Consider the following 11,443-nt stretch of genomic DNA (forward strand, 5'->3'; position numbering starts at 1 on the left):
TTGACTATTCTGTTCTCCTGAGACTTTAACCATCTGCCTTATTTTTTCATTTGCTTACTTTTCACCTGCCTCCCACTCTGTTTTCTTCCAGATCTCCTATACTCTCTCAGTAACTGATCAATGTTATTTTACACACATTCAGCACATCCATTATCCATCAGCTTCATTTCCTTCCTAGAAATTTCCCTCCCAGGATCCTCTGTCCTGCTGTTCCAATAAGCCCCGTTGCTCTCCAGGCCTGCCATGGAGCCATTGCCTGGGGCATCCCTTCACAGCTCGCCTGTCTTGGATCCTGTGTCCTCGATCTCGTTCTCTCTCTCTCATGGTACATTCCTTTATTTGGTGGAGCACATCTCCAAAGTTTCCTAAGAAAAGGTGTAATGAAAACAAATTTTCCCCAAATTAGTTGAGATGTCTTTTTCATTTCATTTATTTATTTTTTGCTACTTTTACACTTCATTTTTATAATATATCTGGGCTTAGAATTCTAGATCAAAAATTATTTTCTTTCAGATTTTTGAAGGATTTGATCCTTCCACTTCTCAGGGTTGCTATTGAGAAGTCTGATGCCGTTCTAATTCCTAATCCTTTGTGTGGCCTGTTCTGGCTTTTTGGAAGCCTTTAGAATTATCTTTTTATCCCTTCTTAGATGAATTTTATAATATGTCTTAGTGTGTAGTCTTTATTTAAAATCATTTTTACTGGTTATTCATTAGGCTTTTTCAGTCTAGAGACATATTTCCTTCGATTCTAGGAAATTTTCTTTTTCTTAAAAAAATTGCTTCTCTTCAGTTTAATCTTACTGAAACTGTTTCTGGTTATCAGTTGGACCTCTTGGATCCTCTGATTTTTCTGTGTTTTTTCCTCCTATTTCCATTGCTTTGTTTTTGTTTTTCTTTCAGGGAGATTTTCTTGTCCTTAACCTCCCACTATTCCATTGAATTTTTTTTTTTTTAATTCAGCTAGCATATTTTTAATTTCTAAGAGATTTTCCTTGTTCTCTTATAGTTCCTATTTTATGGAATCTTGTTCTTGTTTTGTGGCTAAAATGTCTTTTAAATATCTTTTTGAAGATATTAATTATGGTGTCTGGAAGTTTTCTTCAGCCTCCTGTGTCCCTAAGTTGTGTTCTGTTTTTGAGTCAGGTTTGTCTCTGTGTTGTAGGCTCTCTCTCTTGTATTCCATAGTGTTATCTACTGTTGTGGGTTGCCATGAGGACTGAATTGAATGTTTGACTCAAGGTCAAACAGTGTTAGTGGCTTAAAGAGAGAAGCCCTATAATGCAGTTCTGTCTTGGCTACGTTTTCAGTCTGATTCTGCTGAGAAGACAAGGATTAGACTAAATGAAATTTTAAGATACTTTGTAAACATAAGAATTCCAAATTGGTGCTTCCCACGACTCTAATTAGAGTAGACAGAATTTTTGAATCAGGTATTCACTGATCTGGTCATTCATTTGACAATATATATTGACACCCACTATTATTATGATCTGAAATGTACTTTGATATTGTTGGACTAGATGTGTTACTTTTATTTCCTATTTTTTAAATGTTACTTTTTAGTTGTAAGTAAACTCAAAAGGCTAAAGAATAGGAATCCAAATTCTAAGAGAACCTTACCAATTCATTGCCATGGACAAATACACCCAGGGTATGAAATGACATCTTTTTTGAATCATATTTCAGTTAGGGGATGTTAGATTTTCTAGGTAAGAGCAAAGACCATCCCTGGATCTGTATCATTTTTTGTGGGTAGCCATAAACTCAAATGATCCTCATCTATTTTATGGAATAGGCTCATACAAATTGTGTCTCTTTCTAAGTAGACATAAACCCATATATGGCACTTGCCAATGACTTGTCATATGGTTGCGTTAAAAATGATGTTAACACACTTGGCATCTGGAAGAGGCCTCTAATTTATTGCCACAGTATTCTGTTTATGTCAGATATAACGTCTATATAGCTGATATACTACACTGCTGGAATGAGAACGCTTTATAATTTTACAGTCCAAATATATGGAAGGCTATGACCTTTAAAAAAATGTATCATGGAACATTTCAAACACACCAAAGTAGAGAGAAGCATTTAATGAACTCCCAGCTTTTACGATTACCAACCCACAACCAATCCCGGCTCGTCAACGCCCTTTTCTCTCTCCTCTCACGTTGGGTTATCTTAAACAGATAAATCCAGGACATCCTATCATTTCATCTAAAAATACTTCCGTATCTTTCTCTAAAAGATATAGACTCTTTTTTTTTTAACATCACCACAATATTATTACACCTAAAAAAATTAACAATTTTTACTTAAAATCATACCATCAGTACTTGAATTTCTGATTGTCTCAATATTTTTCTTTGATTTGTTTGAATTGGGATCCAAATAATTTCATATGTTGCGTCTGGTTTGTACAGCTCTTCAGTCTCTTAATTAAGGTTCCTTTGTTTTAAAAAAAAAAATCTTACAGTTTGTTGAGAAGACTGATTGGTTTATTTGTTGAAAAGACATTTTCTGGAAAAATTCTTGCTGAAATTTTCTACATTCTGGGTTTTGCTGACTGCATCCCTGTGGTGTCATTTGACATATTGTTGTACCCCTGTATTTCCTGTCAACTGGTAGTTTAATAGATGTTTGATGTTTGACTAGATACAGGCTTTATTTTTTGACGTGAAAAAGTCTTCATAGGTGGTGGTGTATATTTCCTATATTGTATACATTGTGTATTTCCTATTGCATCCCCTCAGGAGGCTTACCATGTCTGTTTCTCTTTTTATGGTATTGAGATTGATCCATCCAAAGTAAAGTTCCCTTCAGCTCTTCTCCGAATGATTTTAGCAGCCATTGATGACTATTGCCTGAGTTCACTCTAGACACTATGTACAGGGTTAAGAGTTTCTGAATTTGGAAAACTTCACCTATTTCCAGCTTCGCACCCTTGATTTATTCTGGCATCTTGGTGGTTTGTTGTCTTTCTTAGTCTGGAACAGATTTATCATCGTCTAGTGCCCTATTCCCCTAAGTACGTTACATGGAACGCAACGCTGCAGAGCACACTGCGAGAAAAGTCTCCCTGGGTCTGGGGAATGCCACACATTGTCTTCCCTTACAGAGATTCATAGCAGAGGTGAGCCTATTGAAGTTCTGAGGAGTCTGTCAATAAAGAAACTTGATTTACCCAGAGTTTAATCAACTTACTTGACCACTGTATTCTTTTATCACTAATACTTATTAGTATTGTTTAGAGAAACACTTTGAAATCCATCTCAAAGAAGAGGGGAAGGTAGAAGCACTCACCCCATCCTCCCGTGGGGCTTGCTGATGTTAAAGGTCATGACTCCTTAATGCTGGCTCCCTTCTGGGGAGAAAGCAGAGGGTGAGAGCAAATCAAAGTTCAGACAACAGAGAGAATTGACACAGCATAACATGTCTGGTGTTAATATAATCGTATCTTCATCGTAGCAGTTCATTCAATTGCTGCATTTCTAGATTGTTCCAAATATGTTAATTAGTGATAAAAAAATAAAGTCCAACTCTAACAGTCACAACGTAAAAAATATATTTGCTTTCTTACGTTACAAATCGATACATGCACATGCATACCATGCACACACACGTGTGCGCACACGTGCTCCAGAGCACACTTCTGTTACTTTATTTCATGTGCAGTATTGGTACATGAGTGAAGGGAATCATAAGGCCAGTTGACATCTTTGGCTTCAGATATCAACTCCAGGTTGGTTTTCATGCCAGCGGCTCGCATCCTGTTTGTGGCTCACTATGGAAAATGAAGTTGAGCAAAATTAGGGACAGAGACCAACTATCCTTTGCTTTGAAGATACCTTGAGCTCTGCACAATAAGTGTCTTCTATTAGAAGGAAAATTCTGTGCATTAATGCTCCTGAGAAAAAATAGTGATTGCCAGTAATGCCATCAGGAAACAATTTTTTGAATGTTTCACAGTGTAAGCATGAATCTATCATTAAATAGGGAATACAACTTATTTTGCAGACTTGGAACATTAATGACAAAATTTTTTTGAGGTAGAATTATTCTAGTATAGTGTGAATTTTGATTTTAGGAACATACACAAGGGATCTAGTAATAAGAAGTAATGTCAGAACACTTGGCTAAAATAAACAAGAACCAGAGCCAAGACCCCGAAGACACGAGGCTCTGTTTTGTGAGTTTGTTGGGGAGAGTGGAATGGCATAAGCCACGGAGAGGCCTGAACAAGGCGTCATCAATGATCCCAACAGTGGACTCAACGTGGTTTCGTAGCACCGGGTTGTGGTGCCTGGCCATTGGGACACTGTTGAGAAAAATCCAGACTTGAAAGGTTGAGGAAAGTTATACTGGTGCTTTTAAAGTTAAATAAAGCTTTTGTTTGCAAATTATAGGATTTAAAATGCGTTTCTATTCAGAAAATCCAGAAGAAGGCAAAGACTACATTAATTAAATATTTTAAAATGATAGACGAACTTTTTCCACTTCTTACAAACCTGTTCTTTATCACAAGTCCCTCTCAAGTTTGCTGTTCATAGAAGCAGGGGTCAAGTGCAGATTTTGACTGTGGACGTTATCTTCCACTCACTGGGTAACTCTCCAAATACTCTCCTTTGAGGCTTGTGTGGGCGCAACTCATATGTGTTGTCGGGAAGATTGAAGGTAGAGGAGTGGGACATATGTCTGGAAATTACCCTAAAAACACTTGTAAATGCAACTTAAGTTAATAAGTTCGCATTTCTTGAGTATAAAGCAGTTGGAAAATGCATTCGTTCGTTGCACCTCTAGCAGATTGTTTGGTGAATCACTGAGCCAAAACACAGATGTAAAAACTCTCATGCTGTATCAGAAGCTTAAACGGCCTGAAGGAGGATTTCAGTTCAATCCCTCATCAGCTGAAGCCCAGAGAGGGGAAATGACTTGCCCAAGGTTACATTTTTACCTTTTGGTTTAAAAGATTTCATTCACTTCTCAGTTTAGGAGGTATTTTATTCATTTTTAATATGGCACGTGGTTGCATTTTACACTTTTATACTGTGGTCTTGAAAACAACCAATTATCTGTTTGGCTCAGAAGAAGAAGAATGATGGTGAGATGATGGAGGGAAGGCTGATTTTACTTCCTGCTGGTGTCAGCTCTTCAGGAGCTGATTTCTATAGTTGTCACCCCAGTCCCCGATTCTCTTCCCTCATAGTCTGAAATTCCAACAGCAGGTGAGCAGAGAAAAGTGTGAAAATGATAAATGCAAATGTCAACCAAGAGGTTGCAATTAAGGAGTAAAAACAGGGAGATTCGGAACTGTCTCTGGATGTTAGTGCCTCGTGAGTGAGTGTCCCTTGGTGGCATGGCTGTTTTCTGCCCCAAATTCACAAGGGAAAGGGGATAGCACTAGCCATTTAAAACTTCCTTAGGTGACAGACTTAGACCCCCTGGTGTGTCTAAGGAAACTTCTTGTGAAGGATGAAGTTTTAGGGTGTGAATAAAAGTTCAGTTAAATAGAAAGAAACCTGCGCCAAGATTCTACTTCTCCACTTGGTTTAGCCTGACTTTTGGGCTTTTATGTGTTTCAGCTTATTTGTATTTATTTTAAGGTTAATAATGCTCACTTTGTTTCGTTTCCAGAGGTATGGTAAGGATCAAATTATTTCTTTCATGTCAAGTAAGAGGGAAAGTCGCATTGACACACAATATTGAAAAGTTCTTTGTAGTTTGAAGTTTTGTTTCGTTATAATAGCATTTGGTTTTTAGTTGACCAAATTATGATTGTATTAATATTTCTTTGCTTATTAAAAAAATGAGGTATTCTATTTTTATGTCCAGCTATTTACAGGCATTTTGATTGCAAATAAAATCAGATGATTAATTTTACTCCCCAAGAATTCTGCTTTCTGAATCAGTGAGGTTTTATTTTAACAAATGTTTTTTCAGTTTAGGGTTCAATATGATGATCATACTCTCTAGGGTAAAAAGTGTGGAAAAAGGTGGCTGACCTTGAGAAATATACAATTGCTGTGCTGGAGTTCTTTCAGGGTTGAAACAGAGTAGTAAAATCAGAAATCACGAAACAGTTTCTAACTTCAAAGACAGACTGTCTGACCTTGCCTAAATAGTTCAGGTAGAAACCAAGCAGGAACATGGAGAAGGAAATTGAGTTCCCCTCCAGGTGACACACAACCACAGCCACCTCCCTCCATACATCTGGGATTACATCGTGGGCCATTCCCTGTAGGGTCCAGCAAGCTCTCATCTACAGATGTTTTCCTCCTGTATTTTTATTCTTATTTTAAAAAGTTCTGATTAAACCTCTGTACTCCCCTACACACACACACACACACAAATTACACCCCCCCATTCATTCTTGGTTCTCTGTCTTCCTGAACTACAGTCTATAATTTAACTTAAGATAAAAGTATTCTTTCTGATATACGTTTGGTTCTTTGGCTCTTTTTGAACAAGTCTTCACTTGAAACCATTGAGGGGTCTTCCTAAATACCTACACTCACCAGTATTTTGAATTCTTAGCTACATGTTCCACATCCCAGAGGAAGGAAACTTAGATTAAGGGCTTCCATTGTGCCTGGCATTGTCACATTTGTCAGCAATCACCTCCCAACCGCCTCATTCAATGGATGGCGGATAACCACGTACTCGTTCTCCATGTAGTAATTCTGTGCCCTGGCTGGCCCATCTGCTGGCTAGGAGGCAGCACTGCAGTGTCTCAGGTGAACTGTTCTCCAGTCTGCCAGCATCTGCAGGATGGAAGTTTTGAGGTGTGTTTTTTTCAGGTTGTGTAATATTAAACATCAGTAGTTTAACTGGGAATATTTGTTTTTAGAGTTGAAATGGCTTTATCCATTCAATGGCTGAGAAAGGAGTTGGAAGTGTGAAGTGTGTTGTGACTGCAGACAGGCGTGCTTTGTCTCCCAGTGTGGTCCAGGAAGATTGAGAGCATGCTAATGCATTTGTGCTGTGCTGACAGTAAAATCATTGCCTGGGGGTTTTTGTGTTGACCTGATTAAATGAGGGAGGTTCTTAACTTTATAAAAGTTGCTGTGTCAGTTTTGAGGAGCTTGAAATGTCTGTCTTTTTTTTTTGGTAAGTGACTCTTCAAAATGTAGCGAGGATAGGTATGAAACATCCAGGGCCTCTTGACTCAGCAAAGATGGTCGAGCCATTTCCAGCCCAATGAGAAATGGGAATTGTGAGCCTCTTGAGCAGATGAGCACGTGGCCGCGGTCCTCTGAGTTCAAATCCAGATCACTTTCTAGCTGCATGATGATGGGCGAGGAATTGAATGAGCCTGAGTCTCAGTTTCCCAATCTGTAGACTGTGGGTTACAACATTTTGAGGCTTAAAGAGATGATGCCTGTCGAAGACCTGGAGCAGCTCCTATGCCCAGAGAAGGACTCGATTCCTGGGGATGGTGGAGGTATCTTCTCTGGATACGTTTTCAGTGGGTAGCGAGTTCTCAGTATCTGAGGTACAGGATTTGGATGCGGGGTCAGTAGAATCAAGTCACCCCAGTGTAAATGGATTATTTCCTTTGTGCCCCAATGGCATGTAGAGTCAGGGACAGCCTAAACCTTTGAGCAGAGCTGTGAAGGGCGGCCTCACCGTCTCACCTCCTCTTTCCCTCCCCCCGCCAGGGGTTCTCCTCAGCTTCAGGGGCACAGGTCAGCTCCTCCAGGTGACACACCTTCTCCAGGTGCCCTGCGTCTACTTGCTTGGCCCTGGCTGCCCCTCTGCCATCGGCCCGGCCTCCTGGTAGAAGAAGTGATGAGAGGAGGTGTAGCAAAGCGTGCCTCGTCTTGAGGACGGAGCCTGTGAGGACGTTTTGCTCTTCATTCCTGCCAGGCCTCGCTTCCTGCCTTCTCTAACAACCAAAGGTCCTTGTCAGGAGGGCAGAAGTCACAAGCATTTTTGTCATTTGAATGCCAGCAGTTGTGTGTGTCTCCATCTAAAGAATAGAGGCTTTGAGTAAAATGTGGCAAGGCTTACAATGACCTCTTGTAACTGAAGAGAGAGCAGGTGGGCCTCAGGGCTGTGCATCTTCCCCACCTGGGTTTCCACGCAGACTCTGCTTTTTGCTCTGAAGACCAAAGCTGGTTATTTGTAATTTTGCCACAGAACTGAGCCTTGGGGAGGGCGGCAATTAAACAAGTGCAGAGAAAATGGTTTGCAGCAGGAGACTTTCTCTTCTTCAGATCAAACTCCCCCTCGCCTTCCCTCTAAACCATGTATTAAAGGGTTTTACCAGAAAAAGAGAGAATAGATTATGCCCTGCTGTTGCTAGGTAACCAGAAAAAAACAAACCCAGGCATAGTTGATATTGGACCAATTTCCCTAGGAACCTGGCTACTCTTGCTAAGTGGCTTGTGCAGTGTTAACGGATTTGCATAATGGTGAGGCTGGGGGGTCTCCATCCTTCAATGCCTTTCTCCCCACCCCTGGCCCACATCAATAAAATCCCAGATATGTTATTTGAGTCTTGAGATCAGTTCTTGACTTTGAGATATTCTGAAGGAAGATGCTGTGCAGATGCAAACATAGTTTATTGCACAAAGCTGGAGTATATACTGTATTTCTAAGAACTTGAACCCATTTTTAAAAATCAATGGGCACCCCTTTCTCAGCAGTAACGGTGGTTCAACAGCCCACGAATGGTCACAAGTCTGTTTTCATTTGACACTTGAAGTGTCAAATCAAAGTACATTGTATAGGTTTTTTGTATACTCTTTTTGTATAGGAGTATTTTATAAAGGTTATTTTTAGCCACAGGAGACATTTGTACACACAACCAAACGCATCTTAATGAAATTGATTAAATCATTAGATATCCACTTGGTTCCTTTCTTCCTGGACTCCACTGTTCTCTCTGTGGCTGACTCGGGCACTGCATCTCCCAGCCTCAGCTCTGACTGAGTCGTAGTGTCACCTGCCTTGTGGTCTCATGCTGACTCTCCTGTGACCTGTGCTGTCTGTCTGTTGCAGATGTGGACATCTCCCAGCTGGAGTCCCCACCCCCCCACGACTCAGATCCACACAGCCCCCAGCTGCAGACGTTTATAGCAGAAGCAAAGCTGAGTCTACAGACAGCAACCAGACACGACGGGGAAACTGGGGACAGAGCCGAAGAAAATATTGTTTACCTCTAATTGTGGTGTTGTTATTTTTCCAAACAAAACAAAACACTGGCATTTTGGGGAGAAATTTTTTTCCTTTCCTGATGTGTGTGTGACTGTGTCCAAACTGCTTTAAGAGTAATATTTAATATTCTTGCGTGAAATGAACTTCATGCAAGTTCATTTTGGGGGCGTGAGTCTGATAGTTAAATTATTGAAAGCAGCTCTGTTTGTATAATCGTTAACTTATCACACCTAGTTTCTGATTTCTGGAGGAGAAATTAACTTGAATAAGCAGAAATATTTTGAAATTTGGTATGACTCTAGAGTAAAATTCCATCTTGTGTTTTCTATGAATCACCTGGTTTTTGAAATGCCTTTTAAGATCTAGATGAAGCAATTTGGATGCAAAGAGTGATGTTGATGATGGGCAAACTCTTGCAATCACAGTAGCTGATTACAGAAAGTGGCCTCAGTGCCCCAAAAGGTGAGGACGCCAGAAAGGCCTTTTCTTGGCTAGTTTTTTAATGTGCTAATTTCTCTTTCGGACATTAAAGAGGTCGCTGCCAGTGGTGATCTGTCACAGTCACCATGCAGCCAACAGGGCCTATCTGGACACCTGTTCTGACTGGGTGGCCACTCTGCTGTGGACACAGCCTGGACTCTTAGACCCGGGCCACCTGCTTTGTAGATGCAATTCTTGGTCCTAATGCTGGTTGGCTTTCAAGCCCCAGTTCAGCATCATTCCACACGGCCCAGAGGCAGAGCCCCACCAGTCAATCTTGATGTAAACAGTGACGCTCGGTGATGCCCTCGCTTCTCTCAGCTGGCCCCTTCTCTGCTGGCCCTGGGAGCATCCCTGCACGCGGTTCTTGAAGGACGAAAACTGTGCTCTCAGCGAAGCTTGCTTCCTGCCCTCAGAGTAACACAGGTCTCTGAGAAAATAAACCAGGAGATGTTGTCAGCTTGTTCTTCAGAAATATTTGTACATGTTTTGTCAGTGTCAATAAATGTCTTTTACCTCACTATTTTACTCTGGAATTTTAATACTGTGTAGGACCATAGTAAAAGACACACTTCACATACAAACACAATCTCCCCTTATTAAAAGTGAAAATAAAGGAGGAGTACTAAATTCACCCAGAATTACAACACTTACCAGGAGGGAGCTGTGATAGGAAGGGGAAAAATTCACCCAGATTCCATCATCTGTTTGTTTTTCCTACTTTAAGTTGCCAGTTGAATACCTACTTTGTTTTCACTTAGGCAAGTCAAATCTTAGTTGTAAAAAAGCCTTTTTGGGGGCACTCTTTTTCTGGGTCTTGCTGCCTCTGGCCATTTGGGTCACAATCATAGTAACAAATTCTGAGACTAATCTTTACAGAATGGATATAACTTATTAAAATTTTAGTCAATCACCTCCAAGCTGAACTCCTAAATTATAAGATGCATTTTCCATTCCTAAAGACATCTAGAGAAAAAAACCTATATTCTTTCTCCCCAGTAAAGTCTATTCCAGATTCCTATATCCCTTGAATAAAAAGCATATAGATATTTCATTCTAAATCCTTGTTCCGTTAACTATAAATATCTTCCCTTTTTTCCTGACAGTGGATATGGAAATATCCATATGTGAAATTATGTAAAGATGTTCAAAATCCCCATGGAGTTCTTTAAAAATATGTGTGCTCAGTAGATTTTCAAGCCCTGCAAACTCTGTGTCTTCATGTAGCCACCCTGGGGGAGCCTTAGCATCTTTTGACATACTTATATCATAGGTTCCTCTTGATAATTTTCTTATTTAATATTATGACTTTTCAACTGAAGATAACTAAGTTTCAAAGCTTTCTTGATAAGTTCTTCCTTTTCACTCTTTTGTCACTAATGAGCTCAGATCTCAATAAAGGTCACTCTGTGGCTCCAAAAGAAATTCACTAATCTTAAGAGAAGACCACTCTATTGTCCAGCATCAAAAATAAGTTTCTCCCCAAAGGATCTACTTCTTCCAACAACTGAAGAGCTTAAAGGAAACTTTCATTCAATTAGGGATTTGTTATGGAAAAAAAGCAACATTTTTGCTCTGTCCCTTCTAGGCTGCGTGAATTTATGTGCCATCTTGTTTATAGTCCAAGCTACTCTGCATTTCATCAGGACTGCATAATTGCTGGAGTCATACAACCGTTTCCAGCCCACTCACAATTCGAGACCTGTTCATTCAGAAGAGAGTAAAAACCCTTGCTGCAGAGGTGGTGGTGGTGTGTGTATGTGTGTAGAGTTATTCAAGGTGAAGAAGGTGAGCATGATTAA

At 40.0% G+C, this 11,443-nt stretch overlaps 1 protein-coding gene across 2 annotated transcripts in view; it reads left to right on the forward strand.

The window, feature by feature from the left end:
- Positions 1-9,986, forward strand: part of ARHGEF28 (Rho guanine nucleotide exchange factor 28) — a 298,793-nt gene extending 288,807 nt beyond the window's left edge. For both annotated transcript variants that reach the window (XM_058560657.1, XM_058560747.1), the window contains one exon: positions 9,006-9,986. In XM_058560657.1, the coding sequence (XP_058416640.1) occupies positions 9,006-9,169 (164 nt within the window). In that variant the 3' untranslated portion in view covers positions 9,170-9,986. The remainder of the gene's footprint in view (positions 1-9,005) is intronic.
- Positions 9,987-11,443: the final 1,457 nt, after the last annotated feature.

Source organism: Diceros bicornis, chromosome 1 (assembly GCF_020826845.1).
Source record: "Diceros bicornis minor isolate mBicDic1 chromosome 1, mDicBic1.mat.cur, whole genome shotgun sequence".
Lineage (NCBI taxonomy): Eukaryota > Metazoa > Chordata > Mammalia > Perissodactyla > Rhinocerotidae > Diceros > Diceros bicornis.